General features: G+C 34.7%; 1 protein-coding gene across 1 annotated transcript in view; it reads right to left on the bottom strand.

Moving 5' to 3' along the window:
• Nucleotides 1–437: 437 nt before the first annotated feature.
• Nucleotides 438–21,357, bottom strand: part of LOC134855381 (uncharacterized) — a 52,727-nt gene continuing 31,807 nt past the window's right edge. Inside the window, exons 19-29 of the mRNA XM_063871924.1 lie at nucleotides 13,658–13,745; nucleotides 13,084–13,271; nucleotides 12,844–12,972; nucleotides 12,347–12,497; nucleotides 10,242–10,461; nucleotides 9,709–10,036; nucleotides 9,391–9,485; nucleotides 9,065–9,188; nucleotides 5,971–6,235; nucleotides 1,670–1,861; nucleotides 438–1,447 (exon numbers count right to left, since the gene is read on the bottom strand). Of these exons, the coding sequence (XP_063727994.1) occupies nucleotides 438–1,447; nucleotides 1,670–1,861; nucleotides 5,971–6,235; nucleotides 9,065–9,188; nucleotides 9,391–9,485; nucleotides 9,709–10,036; nucleotides 10,242–10,461; nucleotides 12,347–12,497; nucleotides 12,844–12,972; nucleotides 13,084–13,271; nucleotides 13,658–13,745 (2,790 nt within the window). The remainder of the gene's footprint in view (nucleotides 1,448–1,669; nucleotides 1,862–5,970; nucleotides 6,236–9,064; nucleotides 9,189–9,390; nucleotides 9,486–9,708; nucleotides 10,037–10,241; nucleotides 10,462–12,346; nucleotides 12,498–12,843; nucleotides 12,973–13,083; nucleotides 13,272–13,657; nucleotides 13,746–21,357) is intronic.

Here is a 21,357-nt window from a genome sequence, read left to right as displayed (position 1 = left end):
TCTCTAAGTTAAAACATTAAAAAAAGTGAGCGGTCATTCTCTCCGTCGGAGAGAATGAAGATAGCAAGGTCAAATCAAGATTAACCAGTTAAGATACTTTAAAGTAAATAGTGAAATAAAACAAATGGTAAGAATCACAACATTCCCCTTAGTGGGAAAAAAATTAAAGTATTAAGCGCCATGATACCTAACATGTTATCAAACCCTTTTTCTCCCTCTCGAGAAGTCCGACAAAATGAAAATTTAAATACTGCACGGTATAACAAATGTCATTTTGGTGCTCCGAAGGAATGACTAAATTATAGAGGATAATAAAATTCCTAAATCCGGCGGATTGTAATCCGTAGTTACAGCTAAGTAAGCTCTAATTGCGCTTTAGACGAAATACTAGTACAAATTATAAATGACTAAATGCGAGTTTTAAAGTTTGATTGAGTTTAGCTGTCCCCTTCCATAAATTTTTCCAGCTCGGCGTTGAAAATTTCACTATCTAAGTCGATGTAATTTTCAAAACAGTTCACGGCATCTCTCAGAGAATCGTCGGTAGAGGCGATGGAGAATTGATCAGGAGATTGGGTGTATGCTAGGTCCGGTGTACTGTCTTCCGGTAGTGTGTTGCAAATGTTGGTCTGATTATCCAAGGGATTCTCTCTGAAAGTTTGTGTGAGGGAGCTCGAGTTGTCATCCTCGTCCAGAGATATAGGGTTAATAGCGGAGCCTGGTTGGTTTACTAACTCATCTATAATATCTATGTAATATCGCTTACCATAGAATTTAGGGGGGCCAACATTTCGGCTTGAACCTCTTAAAATAAGTTCGTTACCGGTGGTATTAGTTTCCTTAGGATGTCTTTCCTCGCTGGTTCCAATTTCGTCTGAGGAGTCCTCTATTTCGAAAACTGGGAAATCGACCGGTTTTTCTCCCACCAATGGTTTTGTCCAATCCGAAGGAATGTTTGGCGGCTCCATTGTCGTAGCCGTAGAAGGTTCGTCAGGTGGGTGTGAGGTAGTTTGAGGTGCTGGTTTTATACTAATTGGGCATTCCGCTGTGTCAGAGGGTTGAGATTGTTCGTCTAAAATCTCAGGTTTTATATTAGTTTGATATATTTTAGGGTCTAATGATGAGGTAGGTTCTTTTTTAAAATTGTCGTTATCTGAAATGAAGCGTTTTGTTATCATTTCTCTACATGGAAAACCTCCCGCGATCCATTCCCAATCGCTAATGTCCAACGTATCCGACGGAATAAACATTGATTCGTCACCTGCTAGGTATCCAGTATTCGACGTCGAGGCTTTATTTCGGTTCTTCTTCGATTTGATGGATTTTGAAGGCTGGTTCGTTCCTCTAGATCTGGTGGTGACCGGGGTGAACGACTCTGTTTGTCTTCCTGTCTTAGTGTCTGGTTTCCGCGTCTGTTGTGTCTTCGATTTGTATGACTTTCTTGGACCTACTTGTAAATCATCGTTAGAGAAAAAAGGAAAGGAGATATTTCCTTTGAATGAACGAATTGTAGAAGAATTAGACTTTGGAATGGCGATGTCCGATTTTCTATAAATTTTTCCGTCGGATAATTCAACCGTGGATTTTGTTGAGTTTATTATTTTCTGGCCTAGTTGTTTATAGAAGGGATTTCCGTTTATACTTCTGTTAGTTTTCCGTAGTAATTTACCTTTAAACGGACTGTTTAAGGACACTCGGGATGATTGAGGTTTTGAAGTAGTAGGAAGGTCTGAATCATAGCCTTTCTCCAATGGTGACTGGTTCTTTTTCGGTATGAGGGAGTCTTTGTATTCGTCCTCTACCCGATCGTCAGCGTTCCAGTCGAGGGCCCTTTTTCTGCTTAAGATCGACTTCCCTTTGTCTAAAAATCCACCGGATAAATTATTAGATGCCAATAGCTTCCAGATCGTGTTCGGTTTTCTATTAAAGTGTATTTCGAACGGTGAGCATTTAATTTTAGATTGGAAGGAAGATCGTAGATTCCAAATGATTTTCGAAATGGCGGTTTGTAATGTGGGTTTTTGTTGATCCAGTGACATTACTAATAATTTGATTTTTACAGTATGAACAAGTTTTTCTACAAGACCGTTAGAACGATGGTCCCCAACTGTACAAAATATTAGTTTGATATTAAGAGAGTTGCAAAATAATTTAAAATCCTGACTAGTAAAGCAGGATGCGTGGTCGACCCGAATAGATTTTGGAATCCCATGGAGATAGAAATAATCTTGAAGAAATTCGATTACTGTGTTTGATGACGTTGAAGATGTAATTTTTGCTGAAGGGAATTTTGAAAAACGGTCTATACACAATAAGATGTATTTATTGTTTCCCCAGTTGTTATCTAGTGGGCCGGCAAAATCAAGATTTATTTCCTCATAAGGTGGGAAGTTCACTAATTTGTGAAGTTGGAATAATGCTTTTTATGTTCTTACCGGTTTGCGTGCATTGTGTGCAATTAATCCCCTGGAAGTAAATTTGTCGATATATGTGTGGCCACCAAATGTATTGTGCCAAGTATTTCATGCCGAATTGGCCAGGGTGAGATTCATATAATGTTTTTAAAACGGCGTTTCTAAGTGTAAACGGAATAATTAGTTTTCCATCTATATATAATAGTCCGTCGGATTCATGAAGGTCTTTCGAAAATTGGTGTAGGTAACGGGAATTTGCATTGATGTATCTACTTTTTTCTGTAGGGCTTTAACAATTGGGTTTAATAATTCATCATCCTCCGTTAATAAAGCGACCAATTTTGCATTGAATAATGTATTTAAATCCAAAGGTCTTTCGGGTAACTTGAGATTTTCTCGGAATTTAGTTACTAACTTCTTGTGTTCTGAGGAAATTTGAAAATCGATAGAGACCTGTATCCCGGAAGTGGAAGGATTTACTACAATTTGGTTATGTGACATATTTACACTATTTATAAGTTTGAGATCCGAAGGATTACTAATTAAGCTACTGTTAAGGATTAAAAAATAGATAAAGGCTGAATTTGATAGAATAATTTTAGTAAAATCAGTGTTTGAGAAATCCGAAGGAATACATTTAGAATTACAAAGTTCTGTTCTATAATGTTTTTGATTGCAGATTGAAATGGAAGAGTTGACGAAATTCAATGCTGTGATTATTACGTGATTTCGTAATTTCATGTAATGGGAATTTTCCGAAATCGAATTAATTGAATTACGTAATGGATTTTCATTATCCGAAGGATTGAGTGCACTATATATTTTTTTGGTAGTAGCAACTACAAATTCTTCGTCGTAGTGTGATGAGGGAATTGGTTTACCCGAAGGAGTTCTTGAAATTAAGTCTGTAAAACCCATATCTTTTCCCGCTAAGTGTTTGATAGTAAAATTGAATGGTAGGAGACGATCTACCCATCTTGTCAATCGGCTATGGTATGTTTTGTTTCCGTGGTTTGGTGACAAAGCGGAAAGGAGGGCTTTGTGGTCGGTGATAATTTCAAATTCGGAGCCATAGAGATAATTTTTGTAATGTTCAACCGCCCATACAACTCCTAATAACTCTAATTCGTTTGTTGAATATTTCGATTCGTGCGGATTTAAAAATCTTGAAGCAAATGACACTGTTTTCCAAACTTTCTCATGAAGTTGTTCAAGGGATTATGTTCACCCATTATGTGAAGCATCTGTTTTTACTCTCGTGGGCTTTTTTACGTCGAAATGAGTGTTTTCGGTAAGATTTACTATTTCAGATTTAATCTTGACAAAAGCTTTTGAGTGATCTTCATTCCAAAGGAAAATTGACTTCTTGTTTAAAAGAGGTCTAAGCGGGCTTCCGAGGGATGCTAAATTTGGTACAAATTTAATGTACTGATTAGTTGACCCGAAGAATGATCTTAATTCTTTCAGATTCTTTGGGGTTGGAATATCTTTGATTGCCTTGGTTTTATCGAATAATGGGGCGATTCCGGATTTCGATATTTTAAAACCGAGCCATTCGATTTCTTTTTGGAAAAATTTACACTTCGACCATTTAACTGCGAAATTGTAAGTGTCTAACGTTGATAAAATTTTATAAACAATTTTCTTGTGATCGTTAAAACTTCCTTTGGAAGCGACTAATATATCGTCGAGGTAGCAATTTGTAAAAGGAATGTTTCCCAAAGTTGAGTCCATGACTCTCTGAAACTCGTTTGGCATATCGCCGAGTCCGTAAAAACCCGTTTAAAATTGATAAGTGCCTTTATATCTCCGCTGACTAGACTAAAATTGCATTGGCTGCTAGTAAAATTGTCCAGTGCGAGTTGACTATATGCGTTCTTTAGGTCTAGGTTTGTAAACCATACTTCTCCGGCGGAATTGTCCGAAATTTGAGCCGCCACGTTATCAACTAATTCGTTTATATTAGGCATCTGATATTTGTTTTTGTAGATTTGTTTGTTGATGAATTTTGAATCAAGGGCTAGCTTTATCGATTTGTCTTTTTTACAAGTAATAACTATCGGACTAATAAATCTGTCCTCGTCACAGTTTTCTAATTTTTTGATGTGTCCTTCGGATTTAAGCCTGTATAATTCTGTTTTTACTGAGTCTAGTAAGTGTAAAGGGACCCTCCTGCCTTTTAGTTGAATTGGCTTTAATGGTTCATGAAAATGTGTTATTTTTGTTTGATTCTTTATTTTTCCAATCCGAAGGAATAGTTGTTTGAAGGTTTTTCCAATCATTTCTATTTCATTATCTATGTCAAGTGAAGTAACTGAATTGATAAACTTACAAGTTCTCTTGTTGGTGAGTGTTGCGTATTGTTTTTGTGAAACTTCGATTCCGACTTTTGGTAAATTGTCGTTTCCCAAGATGTTTCTTTTATGACCTTGAGTTAGAAAGAAGTGGCATTCCTTGTGGGACCATCCATTTGAGAAAATTGGGACAATTACTTTTCCAGTGATATTTATTGCATTGTTCGTAAATCCACAATAGAGTTCCTTGGTAGCTTTATCCACTGGATATATTTTCACGTAGGGGTCTCGTAGTCTCAACTCGTGTAACACATTCTGTTTAAGGAAGCTTACAGGGCTTGCTGAATCCACCTGTATGTTCAAAATTACGTCGTTTTCATTTCCTAAGCCGATATTTAGTAGTTTCTTCATCTCCTTTCCTTGATCATCGTAGATAGTTGTTACGTTTAATACTGAGTAATCATCGTTATCGCTTTGTCCAGACTCTGACCATGCGTTTATTACTCCACAGCATTCTCTATTAGCGTGGTCAATATGTACATCTGGTTGTTCCGAAGGATAATGATGATCCGTATTATTTACAATTTGGCTATCCACAATATTTACATTTTTACGGCGTGATTTACAAAGTCTAGTAAAATGTCCTCGATATTTACAAGTCGTACTTGTTGTATCTTTAGCAGGGCAAACCGCTAGATGTCCTTTTGTAAATTTTCCGCCGCATTTCATACATGTGTTGTTTCTTTTGATGTTTAGGGTGGGTTCTCTTTTTACATTAAAATGATTAAAAGATTTGTTGGAAGAATATCCGCTGGATTTAAAAGTACTCGTAATCTTTATGTGGTTTGTAATTCCTTTTTCATCAATCAGGGCTACGCTTAAGGCTTCTAGTGGCGGTAAGGTTTCCGTGAGAAGTTTCCGTTGGATATTTGAATTCTTCATGTTATTAATAAAAATATCTCTAATCCATTCGTCTTCTCCTGTGGGAATGTTACATCGTTTTGTCATTTCAGCCAGTGCCCCCCAGAATTGTTCTAATGATTCTCTGTCCCTCTGTTTTCTGTTTAAGAGTTTGTGTCTTTCGAAGGTTATGTTTGTTTTTCTCACAAAAGCTGTGGACAAATTGTCCCAAAATTCTTTGAAAGAAATTTGTAGAACTTTGACTCTTGTGAACTTCTGGCCGAATATTTTCTTTCCTTCGTTTCCGAGGGCTAGATAAAGTATGGATCTTAGTTTTTTGTCCGCCTCTACCAGTCTCATACCGTTGAATTTCTTGGTTTCTAACTTTATTGAGGCCATTTCTTCATCATCGAATCTCTTTTGTTCTTGGATATTCCTCTCGATGCGTGATGTTTTTTGGGCGTCGGATTCGTTTTCCGGCGGATTTTCCAATGTTGGCGGAGGTGGGTGATATCGTTCCGTTGGATTCAAGAGATTTTCGATGTCGATATTCTCTTTCGCGATTATCGCTAGCTCGAATAGATCGCTCCACTCTTCCCAAGGAATTGGTGGGTCCACTGTGTGGTTCTGCCAAAATGAAGGTATACCTCTCACGTTTGATTCGTTGCTGTTTGACTGCGCCATGATAAAATGTTCCTTTGTTACGGTTAATTCTACTTAGTTACAAATAAGATATGTTTAAAAAGTGAATTAATCTCTAAGTTAAAACATTAAAAAGTGAGCGGTCATTTTCTCCGTCGGAGAGAATGAAGATAGCAAGGTCAAATCAAGATTAACCAGTTAAGATACTTTAAAGTAATTAGTGAAATAAAACAAATGGTAAGAATCACAACAGTAGTGATGGAATCCACAATTATATCCACAATTTACAAGGTGAGCTCTTGCAAGATAGCTATAGCTTAGTTAACTTTAAACAATTAACTTTCGGATTAAGCCTCTGCCTGGTTAACTAAAAAAAACTAGAAGGGATTGAATTTGGGACCACAACAATTCAAATTGAGATTATCAAAACGCATTTTTTCTGATATTACAGCGTGAGCGTCAAATTATATCATTCCAAATTCAAAGGACGCAAAAAATTTGCTGTTTTTATTACGTTATTAGACGCAAAATAAAAACTATTGTACCTTACATAGCGTGTGAGGTGATAAAATTAAGAAATAAAATTGACAAAAAAAGCAAAATTTGTTAACTTTCAGGACTTCTTTTTTTTGCATCAAATGGATTGCATATTCTATGCTACTTGCACAGTAACGGATTTTCTTTGTTTCAGATTTATAAATAATCACTACAGCGCAGAACGTGTGCAGATGCAAATCCTAAACTCGCTGATGCAAATCATAAAAAATTGGAGTGGGGATTGAACTTAGAATTTACTTGCTTCCAAGCGGTTGTGCTACGCGTTATTTTAAATTCGATTCAACTGCGCGCTTAAAATTATGAAGAATTTATCTTTGATGCTGAAAGGTAACGGAAAATTTTACCAATTATATAACATTTCCTTAGCAAGAATCAATTTTTAATATATCGTTAGTAACATTAACAGTCTTTTTTAGTTTATCAGAAAAGCTTACCAAAATTTTTTGAAAACCAACTAAATTTGAACATTCAGAACTTTGTCTTGATTTACGTGCAGTCTTGTTTTATTTTTTTACATTTTCTCCGGAAATTTTTTATACAAAGGAATCAGTAAAATGCCGAAAAACAGAAAAACAGGTCTTGCATACAAGCGAAAAGCAGCTCTTGCATGAAAGTTGTTTTTTTAAGACCCTAATTTTTTTGCTCTGACAAATAGTGTCTAAGCTTATAAGCAATACAGGTTTTCACAATTTTAAGAGTTTGTTGAATTTGTGATTTAAAAGTTAGACTTTTTCGATAAAAATTCCAAATTAATTACAGCAAACAGGCTATTTAGCTGCTTTTAAGGTTTTCATTTCATTCATTAATCGCTTTGGCATCCAAGTACTACTTTTTTTAGTCGTATTGCGCTGAGTTTGGCTGTTTATCATTTTGTCAGTTTTTAGTGTCACTTGCAAACAAAACATTTTTTTTTCTTTTTGTTGCCAGAGAAAATCACAAAGTGTGAAGAAACCGCGTGCTAGATATAATGTTCTTTCTCAAATTCAAATATCCCCCCTAATCAAGTTGTCAAATGAGATTTAATTTGAGGACATTTTGATCTTGATTTTGATTCCAAAAAGTTCAGAGTCAAGAAAAACTATTCTGAAAACTTTGCAGTCAGACAAAATTAGATGAATTTTGGTAAAACTCAGACCTCCTGAATTTCACGTTTACTACAGTTTGAACAATATTAAACAGTTATTTGTTTGAATTTTACGTTTTTTTTATCTATTGCACTCGATTTTTTTTAATTAAAAAGATAATATGAAACTTAGATCAAAATAATTGAAAAAAAAAATTGTAACATATTTTTTGGACGTTTTATTTTTTTTTATTTATCTTTGGACTATTTTGGCTGGTAAATTTTGTGCTGATTTTTTGTGATAAATAATGGAGGGACTAGGACAGAAGAAAAAATTTACTCTTTCCCAGCTTGACCAAAAACGCTAATCATACACTTTTCATTTATGGAAAAATACGAATCAAGCACTTTTCATGAAATTCCATCAGTGCACAAAGTCTCATGAAATTATATGATTAGTTGTTTTTCATATATGGAAAAAGTATCACTAAAATTTTCCCCTATGCCAAGTTTTTTTAAATTGTTTTTTCAAGTTAATTCTTTTAAAAAATTTTTTTGTTGTATTCCTAACCGAACACAAGTGACCAAAACCTTGGTTTATTCAAAACTAGATTCACCAGAAGTTTGCCTGTCTTGCATTTACAGTGCAATGAAATTGACCTGATTGTCTCAGAGTGGTCTTACGCATATCGTATAATGAAAGTATAAAATTTTTAATTTTTGGTATAAGTTTTCAAAGATGATTATTTTTAAAAATTGAATTTTTAAGGAATTAGGCATAAACTTGCCATACAAAAGAAATAGACGTTTTCAGACTTAGTTCATGAAGGCATTTTTCATTGACTTAGTATATGGAATTCTATCATTAGCACTTTCGGTTTATGGAGGTCACTAGGTTTTATTCGGCTAGGTTTTGCTAGGTTTGCTAGTTTTGCTAGGTTGCTAGGTTTTTTTCATCTTTTATAACTTTTTTCATCCTGCTATCTGTCAGCGAAACTACTTTGCATCCTATTGAGCGATCAAGGTGAAATGACCAGAATCAACTATTTTTGTACTTGTTTTTGAAGGGAAAAACTCAGGACAAAAAATACTAACTACCAACAAAGTAAAGCAACAAGTGAGAAGACTATAATTTTGTATATTCGTTCTTTTTTTCGTGAACAAACTATCAGAACACACAAAATGCTACTAACTGGGTCATCTGGAGCTAGAGTAGGTCTCTCTAATGCCATGGCACAGCAGTTGGCCAGAATGAAAACTAAGATAGTGTAGTCGAACCAGTTGTAGCCAATTATGCGCTGCATCTGTCTCCGAAACCTGCAATATGACAATGAAATCAGATAAAACTGACTTCAAAACTGATAACAGAACAAAATATACAGGCATCAAAAACAGAGTGTTTTTATTTTGTGGTCGATTTTGTATCGATTGTCCCTTAATATTTTATCAGCGGCCCAAAACAAAGATGGCTGGAAATATCAGACTCATACACATCTGGGCTGAGAGGCTGATTACTCACCTATTTTCTGGTGCGAATGCGTAGAGCGAGTACTGTTCCCTCTCCTGGAAGCAGGGATGCAATCGAGACAACTTGTACGTAACTGTCTTCATCCTCTGAAACAGGTGACTGAGATGTGAAATTGCTGACCAATTGGTTGAAAAAATGTTTGGAAACTATTTCAAAAATGAAAAAATGAGCTAATTTAAAAAAAGCAATTATTTTTAGAGCAGTGAGAATTATATTTTATCATTACTTTTAAATAAGTTTGTATACTGAAAATTTAATAAAGAAATTTGAAATTCAGTCTTGGATAACAGTAACCAGAGAGCCAGAAACCGTTTTCATTTGGGTTCTCTCCAAATGAGCGACCAGCTCCGGAGGAGCCACCAACATCGGCTGGATCCCGTCCGAGACATTCTTGGATTCTCCGGTGGAACTCGAAGTCTTGCTACCTCTAAAATGACCTCCTCCGCCGACCAACCCGCCCTCTCCTCTCGGGGAGAAAGAGGCGCGTCGGGTATCCACCAGATTTAGTGGGTTTCCGTCCCTGGCGAGGGGGAGAGAGGGGGGCACTGAGGAGCAGGTGGATGATGCGTATGATATGGTGCTGGGACGCGGTATGCTCATCGATTTAATCTGTTGCTTCATTGCAAACGAAAGACGCCTGGAAAAAGCAATAAAATATGATTTTTTTTAAAATTTCAATGTCAGAGCTCGCAATATGATAGGTTTTTGCGAAAAAGGCATGCTATTAACTCATTCATACTTTCTCTTTTTTCTATAATGAATAATATGTTTTTGTTTTTTGAGCGTGACTAATTGTGTAAATTATTGTTTTTTTCCTGCAATAATTGTTAAGTTTTTTTCACTTTTCAACGGCTGGTGGCAATTTGTATGTGATCTGATATGACGAGTTGGAGTTGCTGTTGTTGTTGTTGTGGCTCTCCAAGTGGTAGTCGTATAGTAGTCTGCACAAGTTAGAGTTGGTCGTCTGCGAAACCATCGAGCTCTTCCTGCAGTTCCTGTTGTTGCTAATTGAAACAGATGTTTTTCTATTTGCCGGCTTTGAATTGTTGTTGTTTGGAGGACCTGAAAAAAATTAAATGTTCAGTTTTGATATTCGATATTCAAAAAATGTTTTTAATCAATTTCGATATTCGATTGAATCACCGCGGAAAAGGCTTTGGATTGATTTAGATTGATTTTAAATTGATTCAAATTGATTAAGAACGTACACTTTCCAAAATGAAGTGAATTTTAAATCAATTTAAATCAATATTTTCCAAATATTTTGGACCGATTCAAGTGTCTAAAAAATTCATCCGAATCTTACCTCTAATTTCATCCGAATCTTACTAAAATTCATTTAAACCCATCATTTAAAAAACCTTGATCAATTTTGCCTAAAAATACATTTTTAAATTTTATCCTTTTTTCAAATAAGAACACACATACCAGATAAAAAGAAATCTTGACAAAGTCAACTAACATGTCAACTAACATGTAAAACAGCTTTTGGGCAAAAATCTATGTAACAAATCAAAAACAAGCAATGAAAACATATAAAACCATTAATGTAAATCTGTTATTCGGCGAAAACCTATGTAACAAATAAAGAAACAGTTTTCATAAAAATCAGTTTTTGGTCTCAAAAACAGTCCATGGAATCAGAGAATTTCATCAACGTAAATCAACTTTTGGACAAAAACGTATATTATAAATTAGGAAAATGTTGTCTCACAAATCAGACTTTGAGCTCAAGTTAAGGCAATCAAGTCATAGAAAATCATCAATGTGTATCAAATTTTGGGCAAAACGTATGCAACAAAAAAAGGGCCATGTAGATCCAATTTTCTAGCTCAAAATCTGCAAGGTATAGAGTGTTACTGATAATTTAAAAACTATTAGTTTTTTTATGCTACCATACGCTATAGATGTAAAACGAAAATTGATGGGCAATGAATAAATGCAACACAAACTCAAAACTGATGAAATAAATTCGATTGATGACTCAAAATTGATGAAATTGATGGATTGACTTGAATCCGTTTAATCCCCCTAACATAAAAAAAAACAAATTAAGACAACAAAATGGATTTAAGTTCGATTTGGATCGGTTTTTACCTGAAATTTAAGACCAATTTAAATTAATTTTAAATTAACTTTCTTTTTAAATCTTTGTACTTTTTTCATGCTAAAATCGATCTCAACTGAGTCTAGAACTTTTTCCCAACTAAAATTGATCCTAATCCATTTTTGTCAGTGCGTGCAGGTATGTCACTCGACCCCATTTGATTTTACTTGTGGTACCCGTTTTTTGGGGTACAATATTTTGATCACAATTTTAAAAGAGAATGGCCGGTTGCTATTGAAATAAACTAAGAAAGAAACAAGGATAACCGCTTGATGTTTTTATGTTGCGGCGTCGGTTTTTGTTGTGATGAGACAATATCGAAAAAAGCCTAGAACTTGCATAGTAAATTGGCGATTTGGACAACAATTTTCCTCAAAAATTAAACTAAAAACAAATGTTTTGCAAATTAAAATTAGAAACCAAATTATTATACCGTATTTTCTGAGACTGAAAAAGTTTACTGTAATGTTCTGATTTTCGATCGAATAACCACTGATAGGATTTAAATCTATATATATTTCCAGCCCATTTGACTTTTGTTTGTCGTACCTATTTTGCCAGGAAAAAAAGTAAACGAGAAATAAAAATCTGAATGCAAACTTTTTTCGCGCTTCGCGATCGGAAGAAAAAGTTTTGAAGTTGTAAAGCAAATCAAACAATAGGTACATTAGTAGAATACTCAAGTCAGTAGCCAGTAACGCTCTTCAAAATTAGCTTTTTGATTCATCTAGGCACTTTTTATCACACATCACGTGATTATTTTTTGGCCATATTTCTGTGTAATTCATATTAGCTCGAATAAGAACATTTGAAGATTATTTTCAAAAACATGAAACTCACGAGTGTAAGTGTTCTCGTAGTCAGCCGAGTATGGTCTGCACATGACTGTGACCCGAGGGGATGATCCGCGACGCTCCTCGGGCACTGACAGCCAGGACCTTCCCTCTGACATACACGATGTCTTGCATGGCGTAGATTCATAGTCAGTATTCTGAAAGACCAAACCAATTCCGCTTATACAAATTCTGCTTTTATATTGAACCGACCTTCAATCAATTACTTACTTTAATATTCGAATAATCTGTGTATTTTATTTAATAAGGCAATCCTTTAAAATCCAAAAGTAAATTTTTGTGGCTTCATGATGTGGCTTTGTCAATCTTGTATGAACATTTCTACAGATATTGATACTTTCTTTTATGATTCAATATTCTATGGTGACTTGGAAAAATTCAATGCGAGTAGTAGGTATATTTGATTTTACATTTGATTTTTTCAATATTAAGGTTTTATCGATATAGATGTGTAAAATTTATAGGTTATTTCAACACACATACCAAATGTACACAGAAGGCGTCCAAGTCTGTGTCCAGATCGGACATAACTGACTGGAACAAGCTGGGAGGGGTGGCCGCAGTCTGGATGATGGTAGGCGGAACCAGAGTCGCACTCGGCTGCTGATGATACTACACAAACTGAGTTTGAGCCGTGCCATGTTTTATTAATCAATATTGAAAAGACTATGAGAGTTGCTAGAAAAAGTTCAAAAAGATGTCTAAGAAAACATTATGCAGTACCTCGAGAGAAGCCACATCTTGCAGAGTCTTGCATGCTCCTAGGGAAGATTGCGAGGTCTGTGCCGTCGGCGAGGAGCCAAAATTGTTCCTACTGTGACTAGTTAGTTGAAGCTGCTGGTTTTCGTTTAATGACAGGTGAGCTGGGGAACTTCTTTTGGACACCGGAAGCAATTGCGGATTTTGGTTACCTAAAAAAAACGTTGTTCCACATCCCTCCATTGCTACTGCTATCATAGTAAGTATTCGTATTGAGCAGGCCTCCGTGATTAGGGGCACAGCAAAGTATTAATGAGTTATAATGTTCCATCGACTACAGGAATAGCTTGCTAAATTTCTTCCGAAGATAGAAATTATGGGAGGAGCTTCGATTGAATCTTTACCTAAATGGTACCTTTGGTATTTTTATCCGTTTTTGTTACATTTTTGATCTACACCTCATCAGAAGAGAACTTTTCTTGAACTCAATCGAAGCAACTACTAACAAAAAACAAACCATAGCTCCCTTATGCAGTAATTTTCAAGCATTTAGATTTCAAGCAAACAATATTGAATCTAAAAAAAAGTAACTACAAACTTTTTTCTGCCTCCTCGAACTCTTCTTTGGTCACTGGTTCCTCTAGTTTCCCTCCCACACAAGAACTAGCTCTTGATTTCTTCTCGTCCTGAAAGATATTTCAGATACCACTCTTTGAATAATTAAAACAAAATGGAGTTTCTAATTGAGCAGGAAACAACACTCAACAGCCAACAATCATCAGAAAACATACATGTAACATATGCACCTAACATTGAACAGGGCTAGCAAAAGTAACATAAACAATTAGGAATTTTTTAAGTGGCAACTTGATTGCTGGTTTTCGGCGTGACTCTCAATCTTCCGACAGCCCTGTAAATTTTTATCGCGTAATTTTTGATATGCCGAAAAAAAAATGTTTCAAAATACTTGAAACCGTCAAATGATATCCATTTTTGGACGCAAATTAAGAATTTAGTAAGAAGGTTTTAAAAGAAAGAAGGTTTTAAAAGAAAGAAGGTTTAAGTCGGAAAAAGTCGACTCATGGGTCAAACGGGGTCACATCATGAGTCGAACAGATTTAAAACTAAAACTTTTTTCTTTCAAATTGGGTTATTTTAGGACAAAAATGATTAGGACAAAATTGTTTGGAATTTAGCCACAAAATTCATGGTGCAACTTTAAAAAAGAAATTCGGGCCTGAAATTTTGCCTTCAAAGCGGGTCACTTTGTTTGGTTCAGGAAAAAAAGGGTCGTTTATGTTGTTTGTCCTGATCATCTTATGTCAGGCCAAAACGCAGCAATTTTTGAACAAATTGCTGGCAAATACGAGAGCAAAAAATATTACAGGTTAATAAAATGAATCATCAGAATTCTCAATTTTTTGCTGCTTTTTGCAAAAAATGCCTTCGGTGGCTTAACTATTGGTGGAATGACAAATGATTCATAAATAACGTGTTTTTAAAATACCGTACTTCTGAAAAAACAGTAGTCAGAATATTCAGAGTGTTGAGTTGATACGACCAAGTTTTTTGCTCCAGTGCGAAATTGATCCTTAAAAAAGTAATACCCCATCATAAATTTTCTGTTACTTTTTCAAACGTAAGAACAAAAAAAGTTTTTGTTATTTGAAATTTCAAAGCTTTTCTGATTCTTGAATGCATATGACAAACCACTGGCGCAGTTGTGTTTGAGGCCTACATTATGCTGTTGTGTACGCGTTTTATTCTATATTTTTGGGCTGAATTAATCAATTTACCGAAGATAGACGAAAAGGATAGCAATACTCAAACACATCGCGCTAAAATAGATCAATTAATTTGATTAAAAATGAAAGTACACTAAATAAGAATTCGTTAAGGTTCGTGTAAGGAATAAAGGAAAATTATATTGATGAACATCAAAAAAGCGCTGAATAACAAATGAGTGAAATGCATAGTGCATGCAAAAGGGGTGAAAACTGTGCAAGTTGTGAAATAATAATTCTAAAACTACCTGCAAATTTAACCAGACCAGACCCCCTCTCTCAAACAGTCAAGCTAGTCTTAGAAAAAAGGAGAGGGCCAAGAATCAGGTAGAGGATATTCAATGTTATTAGTAATTCACTGTTTTTTATAAATATTGATATGACATTTAAATGAATATATGAACTAGAAACACACTAAGATCAAGATGCACATGAATGATATGCAGAAAAATACGGCTATTTTAAAGTCAAATTATTGTTTTTTTTTTTCAAAAAACTGTCAATTTCTATATTTCATTTCGTAAACTTTATTGATTTAACTTTAGATTATAAATTTTGTTGTCTGAAACGTCTTTTTATATCCAGCGAAAGTTGAGGCGAAATATCTAGTCTGCCACTAATCAAATCTTCGAAAACATTATAAAAAAAGAGCCAGATGACTATGAGTCGCATCTTCATCAACTTAAAACAAAAATTGAAACCAAATATATAGAACTGATCAAACAATCTGCACTCTTTTCAATGACAGCTCACAAAACTCCAAAACAAGCCAACTTCTGATTTTTGAGCCCACTTCACGCCGATAACAACTTTTTTCGCAACCTACCCCAAAAAACCGAGATTTCTTGGTCTCTATGCCTTCGCATTTTGTATGTGAAACCTTTTTTGATTCACACTTTGGTTCCAAAAACGAAATCTGACGGTTAATGACATCCGATCTTCGTTGCAATATGTGGGTACCGCTCGACTTCTTTCGGAAATCCGAGGAGTGCATAAGTTGATCGGCCTCTTTAGCCGTCATATAAATCGGATTAGTCGGTATTTTCCGCTCCGGGCTGGAATCGAACTCCTTCTCTAAGGCACTTTGTGTGATGAGAAAGGTTCTCGCTTTTCTAGACCTCATGCGACTAGCATCCTGACAAATTATAACCAGTTAGTTAATTATTTATTTGTTCATATTGCAAGCCACGTTATCCACGATGCATAGTGCATATGATTATATGGTGATTTTTCAATCGATCAGATCAAAATAGATGGAATTACAAGACCTTGAAGTCCAAATTTTTAAGTTCGTTTTTGATGTCTGCTTCGGGCTGAAAAAAGTGTCTGTTCGCTTTTCCAAAATATGTACAAAGAAAATAATAAGTTTGCAAATACTCACGCAAAAAATAATTGAGAAAGTGGTGCATACCCTTTTTGTACATATTTTTTTAAACACATTAAACAGTAACTAGAATTGGTAATATATTTTGATAGTAGATGAAGAAGCAAGTTGCAAGCAACACCAAACTGAGTTGACCAAATTTGACCTGTGCGATCAATGCAAAGTAAAAATGTAAGAAACAGACACTGAAACATCAGTACTCAAGAATCTCATCATTAGTAATCATTTCAGTCCGAATTCCAAATAATTCTTGATTGTCCGGCAAATTCTAAGTGAAGTAATAAATATACTAAAAAGAAGATGTTTTTGTTTTACTCGCAAACCAGAAAAAGAAAAGAACCAACTCAATGTGAATGTCAATCAACCTTAAAAATCAGCTCAATCTGCTGAACTGGAGTGGTTTTAAAGAGCTCTCAGTAACCTTTGCTCTACTTTAAATCAGTCAGTCGAACGTATCAAGTTTCCTTGAAAATCAACTGAAAAACCATAGAGATGATTCAATATATTAACTAACTTTATTGTATTTGATTCCTTCGCACGTATATCCGCCCATATATATCAAGTATATATTCGCAACTATTTGGTTAATAAAAAACCATAACTTTTAGCAAATTTTATTCAACTACCTAATCATGAGACTGTTAAGACCATTTATCCTCGAAGGAAAGGACCAACATACGAGATATATAGCTCATCACGGCGAACCGCTGTTGTGCCCCTGCTTAACTACTACATGCAATTTTTTTGGTTATTTTTTGTGTCTGCGTAATTTTGAGCAACGGATCACCCTCGAGCAACGGATCATGGTGGGCCTCGAACGTCCGACCTTTCGATAGAGAGGCAGAGACGTAACCACTTCACCACCGCTCCCTAACGAGACTGTATTCTGGAAAATCAGAGCCCAAAGCTTGTGTAACGCTAGGTCATTTGATATAACTTTCTCTTTTCTTAGACTTATAGAATTGATTTTATTTGGCAAAACACTTGTTTTTTTTCAATTCACTGCCGTGTTTTTTTGTGCTTCAGCTTTAAGGTGGTACCATTTTGAAGCGCAATTTGTTTGGGTGATATTTATTAAAAATCCCTCAAACAGGCTTTTATTTCATTGTTTCACTTTTTTGGGGTTGCTCGAAAGTGAATTGATTTTTTTCTAGTTTTTACCATCCTTTTAAATAGATAAATCAGTCCTTATATGTTGAAAAAATCGAAAAATATATTTTTTTCGCATTGAAGACCTCAATAACATAAATTTTAATGAGTGAGTGCTTGAATAGCAAAAACTTGCCATCTGTTCTCGACACTGAGACTACTTCTAAGATTTTTTTTGGAAAACAAATCACGTCGGAAAAGGTTTGAACATGATACCACAACTCGAAAGCCTACAAGCAATCTTTCGAACATCTGATGTTGCATTAAAAATAAGACACCTTGGAGTGAAATATATTTTTTTTTGTGTGTGAAGTGTTTTTTTCACAATTAAAAGTCCTCAATATTGGACGCCAAGTCGAGTGTAGTGTGTAGTGGTAGCAATACTAACACTTCTGAATCACGATTTGAAATACTTGATGTCTCGACAAGCTCTCGAGTTAATGATTGCTTGAAAAATGATTTAAGTGAATTAATGGTGTTGATTTTTGTCGTGATTGCCCATAAAACTTCCAATTCTTGTTTTTTCCCGGCAAATCAAGTGTCACACAGACATGTTGCATGAGTTTGAGAACTAAGTGAAACTGAGGCTCTTTTAATTGTGATTTAAACTACAAAACAAAGAAAAATTTTTTCTCTGGGTTTCAAGAAAAAAGTTTGGATCAACTCGGGGATTCATTCATGCTCCCCGAAGTGTTCTAACGTCAAATCCTCTGTCCTAGCATGTATTGTTTTTGAAAACTAGCGCTGAATAAGATATAAATTTTATACAAACACGCAAAATAAGAATACTTTGAGTTTTTGTCGAAATTTATAACTTTTGGCGAGCTACAAAGTCAGTTAAATTTATGTTGCAATTATGTTTCGATAATTAAATTTGTTCATTAAGCGTTATAATTTTGCTAATTTTTTTTAACTTTCAATTTTCTCCCCTGTACATCGATTATTTCGGGGGAAGGGATTGTAAGGTTGGCTAGAGTGTTTGGTTTTTTGGCATTTCAGACTGCTGTAGTTTGCCTAAAATTATATAACGTTTTGAAACTTACGAACGAAAAGGCCGGAAGGTTATTTTAAACTTTTACTCAGTGAGCTATCGTTAACTTGTTTTTGTAGTTAATAATAACCGCTCACAAAAAAAAACAAGACAGCTCGCATCAAGGCGAAGCCTTTGATGTTTCGACTATGCAATGTTCGTTTTGAAAAGACGGATAATTTTCTTTCAAAAATCATCCCCCCATTACGCTATGTACAGTACAGTTCTATATTCTTACATAGCAAGCTTTAAATAATATGATTAGCATGCTTCAGTGCAATTTGGAACAATTTTAAGGACGGATTAAATCTTCGCGTATGCGTTATTAGTCAAAAATATTTCGCGCGTTACTTATCCCAAATCGGCCAAATTGAAAATTGTTACACCCACATAAATACTAAAAATTCGACCACAGATGAAATGAATATTTTCAAATAGAGTTCAAACAACAAAACTTTTGGCATGAGTAAAAAAAATCCATCATAGTTTGCTAGTCAAACTTTCGAATATTTTTTGAAGAAAAAATTAACTTTGCTCAATTATTCCGTCTTTTTCTTCAAAAGTCAAAATAATTAGACAAAGAAACAACAAAGGAAAAACATCAGCTTTCCTCGTTTTTGTTTAATTGTACTTTATATAAACACAAAGTATAGAAAAAAAATTAAAATTTTGATACCAAAATTGGATCATGCGAAGATATTTGGAAAAAACTAAGCGTTTTTGTGAGTTACAGTTTCTAATAGGGCAATTTTATACAGGTTTTAGAGGTTTACAAATGATATTATATATCCTTTTTTTAACTTTGTCTTAAGTCATAAGCCGCTACCTTCTGGCTTGAGTACTGTACAATTTTTAGCCGAAAATCGGAAAAATAGACAAAGCTTTAAAACATCCTCAACAACAGTTCGTTACGAACAAAAAATTTATATAAAACAATTTCTCATATCATTTTTTTTCAAATTCCAAACTAAAAAATGTTGAACGATTTTGATTGTTATTCTCAGCAAAACTTTTTCTATTTTAAAGTTTCTCAGTTAAATCAATTTCGCGTTTTTAAGTAGAAAATTTTGACATGTTTTTTTATATAATTAAATATGTATTGTTGTCTTGACCGCAAGCTGAAAAAGATTATTCAAGAGGCTTCAAGATTGCCAATTTGGCCAGTTTGGGACAAAACTTTAACGCTTAAGCGCAGATTCCATTCGTTAATCCGTCTTAGATAATGCTCCCAATTGAATTTAGGCACGCTTCTTGGTCCATTTATCTTTTTGATTCCTGTCATTTATCAATTTGTGATTTACATAGCGTGTGGGGGATGATTTAAAAAAATCTCACAAATTTTTGAAAATTTTTCATTTTTTTTGTCAAAATATTCATCATTTTTTTTAAAGCGAACACCACTCCGTAGTCAGTCGGATTATTTGAGTTGCCATGATTCGAGCAGTCTCGTTCATTGAGTTGATTCGATTGCGGTCAAGAGTTTACTTGAAAGTGAAAAATGTCAGGAGCAGAGCGTGTCTTTGATCAACTCAGTTGTTTTAACAAATAAACCCACAGACAATTGACATAGAATCATTCGCAAAAAAATTCGGACAGGCAAAATTAATCAGTAAGAGCAATCTGCCAATTGATAACAAAAACCACGCAAATTTTATATTTTATGCGACCTTGAGTCAAAATCTGTCTGAAAAGTTAGTTTTTGCGCATACAATTTTCTAAGTTAGCTCATGTGCTCTTTTCAAGCAATTCTGTCTGTCCGAAAGTTTTGCAACTCTCTAGATATTAATCTCTATGATACATGACACATCTATTAGCTACAAACTTTTCACTCATTTTTTGTACTGATTTTTTTAAAACTCTAGAGAGAAATTAAAAATTTCATTTCCACTCAAAAACACTCAAATGGGTCAACTAGTCTGGTTTGGGAAAAGTGATTTTCAAATATGGGCCACCCCTGTGCAATATGCCCTCGCCCCTAGTCAAAGAAGTCTGCCATAAAATATGTTTAGAAAATAGAATCCCCATTAATTTGGTCATCCGCCCATGTCTAGTTGACCCAGTTTAAAAGACAGTTAGTGAAGGTAACAGAGTAATTATAAGTTGATAACAAATTTTCAATCAGTTGAGGCTGCCCATTTCAAATCGAACTGAAGTCAGTTTTTCGCTGTAAAAGCTATAGTAAGCTGACCTTGCTAAACAAAGGAAGCAACAAAGATATAAAATTAGAGGCGATTTTTTATAACTTCTTCGTGATTATTCCCGCGGTTTTAACAACTCCGAATTCTCTTTGCGGCTTTGCTTACTCTATTTAAGTAAAAATCTCCAAATTTTAAATTGGTTTCTTGGCCGCAATGAAAGTATTGAAAGGTCAAAGTGTCGAACAAATGATGAACGTTACACCACCAATTTAATTTTAAAAGCAGTAGTTGAAATTCATCAAACGAGCTCTAAATAAAAATTGGAGTTAATTTAAACGGAGAAAATTGATGAGAAACGCAACTTTTTTTAAAAAAAATAAATTTTTAAGTGGCGACTAAAATTTGTTATCAACCACGTTAGAGTTATTTAACAGACTGAGGTGAAAAACAGCAGCGCACAGGTCAAATTCAAGGTCAAGACAATGATCAGAGATAGAGATCAAGACTGGTCAGTCAGTAGAATACAATACAGTACTAGATTATTACAGCATAGAATGTGTAAATTGTAATGTATTGTAGCGTGGCTTACAACTAGCTGTAAGTGGTATTCATCTACGTCTGGAATCTGCGAAACAGAGCAAACAGGAGACAGATTAGCGGGCATGGTAGTCAATCAATTTTAAAGGCAACCTCCATATATGGTAGCACTAGCGCATAGCAAAAGTTTTGGATCCAAAAAACACACTGGCAAGCTTAATTTCGATGAACCAAATTTTTCTCCCAAAATATAGAAAAAAATTAAGCAAAAAATTT

This window comes from Symsagittifera roscoffensis, chromosome 1, assembly GCF_963678635.1.
Source record: "Symsagittifera roscoffensis chromosome 1, txSymRosc1.1, whole genome shotgun sequence".
NCBI classification, from domain to species: Eukaryota; Metazoa; Xenacoelomorpha; order Acoela; family Convolutidae; genus Symsagittifera; species Symsagittifera roscoffensis.
This window is presented reverse-complemented; position numbering and strand designations above follow the sequence as displayed.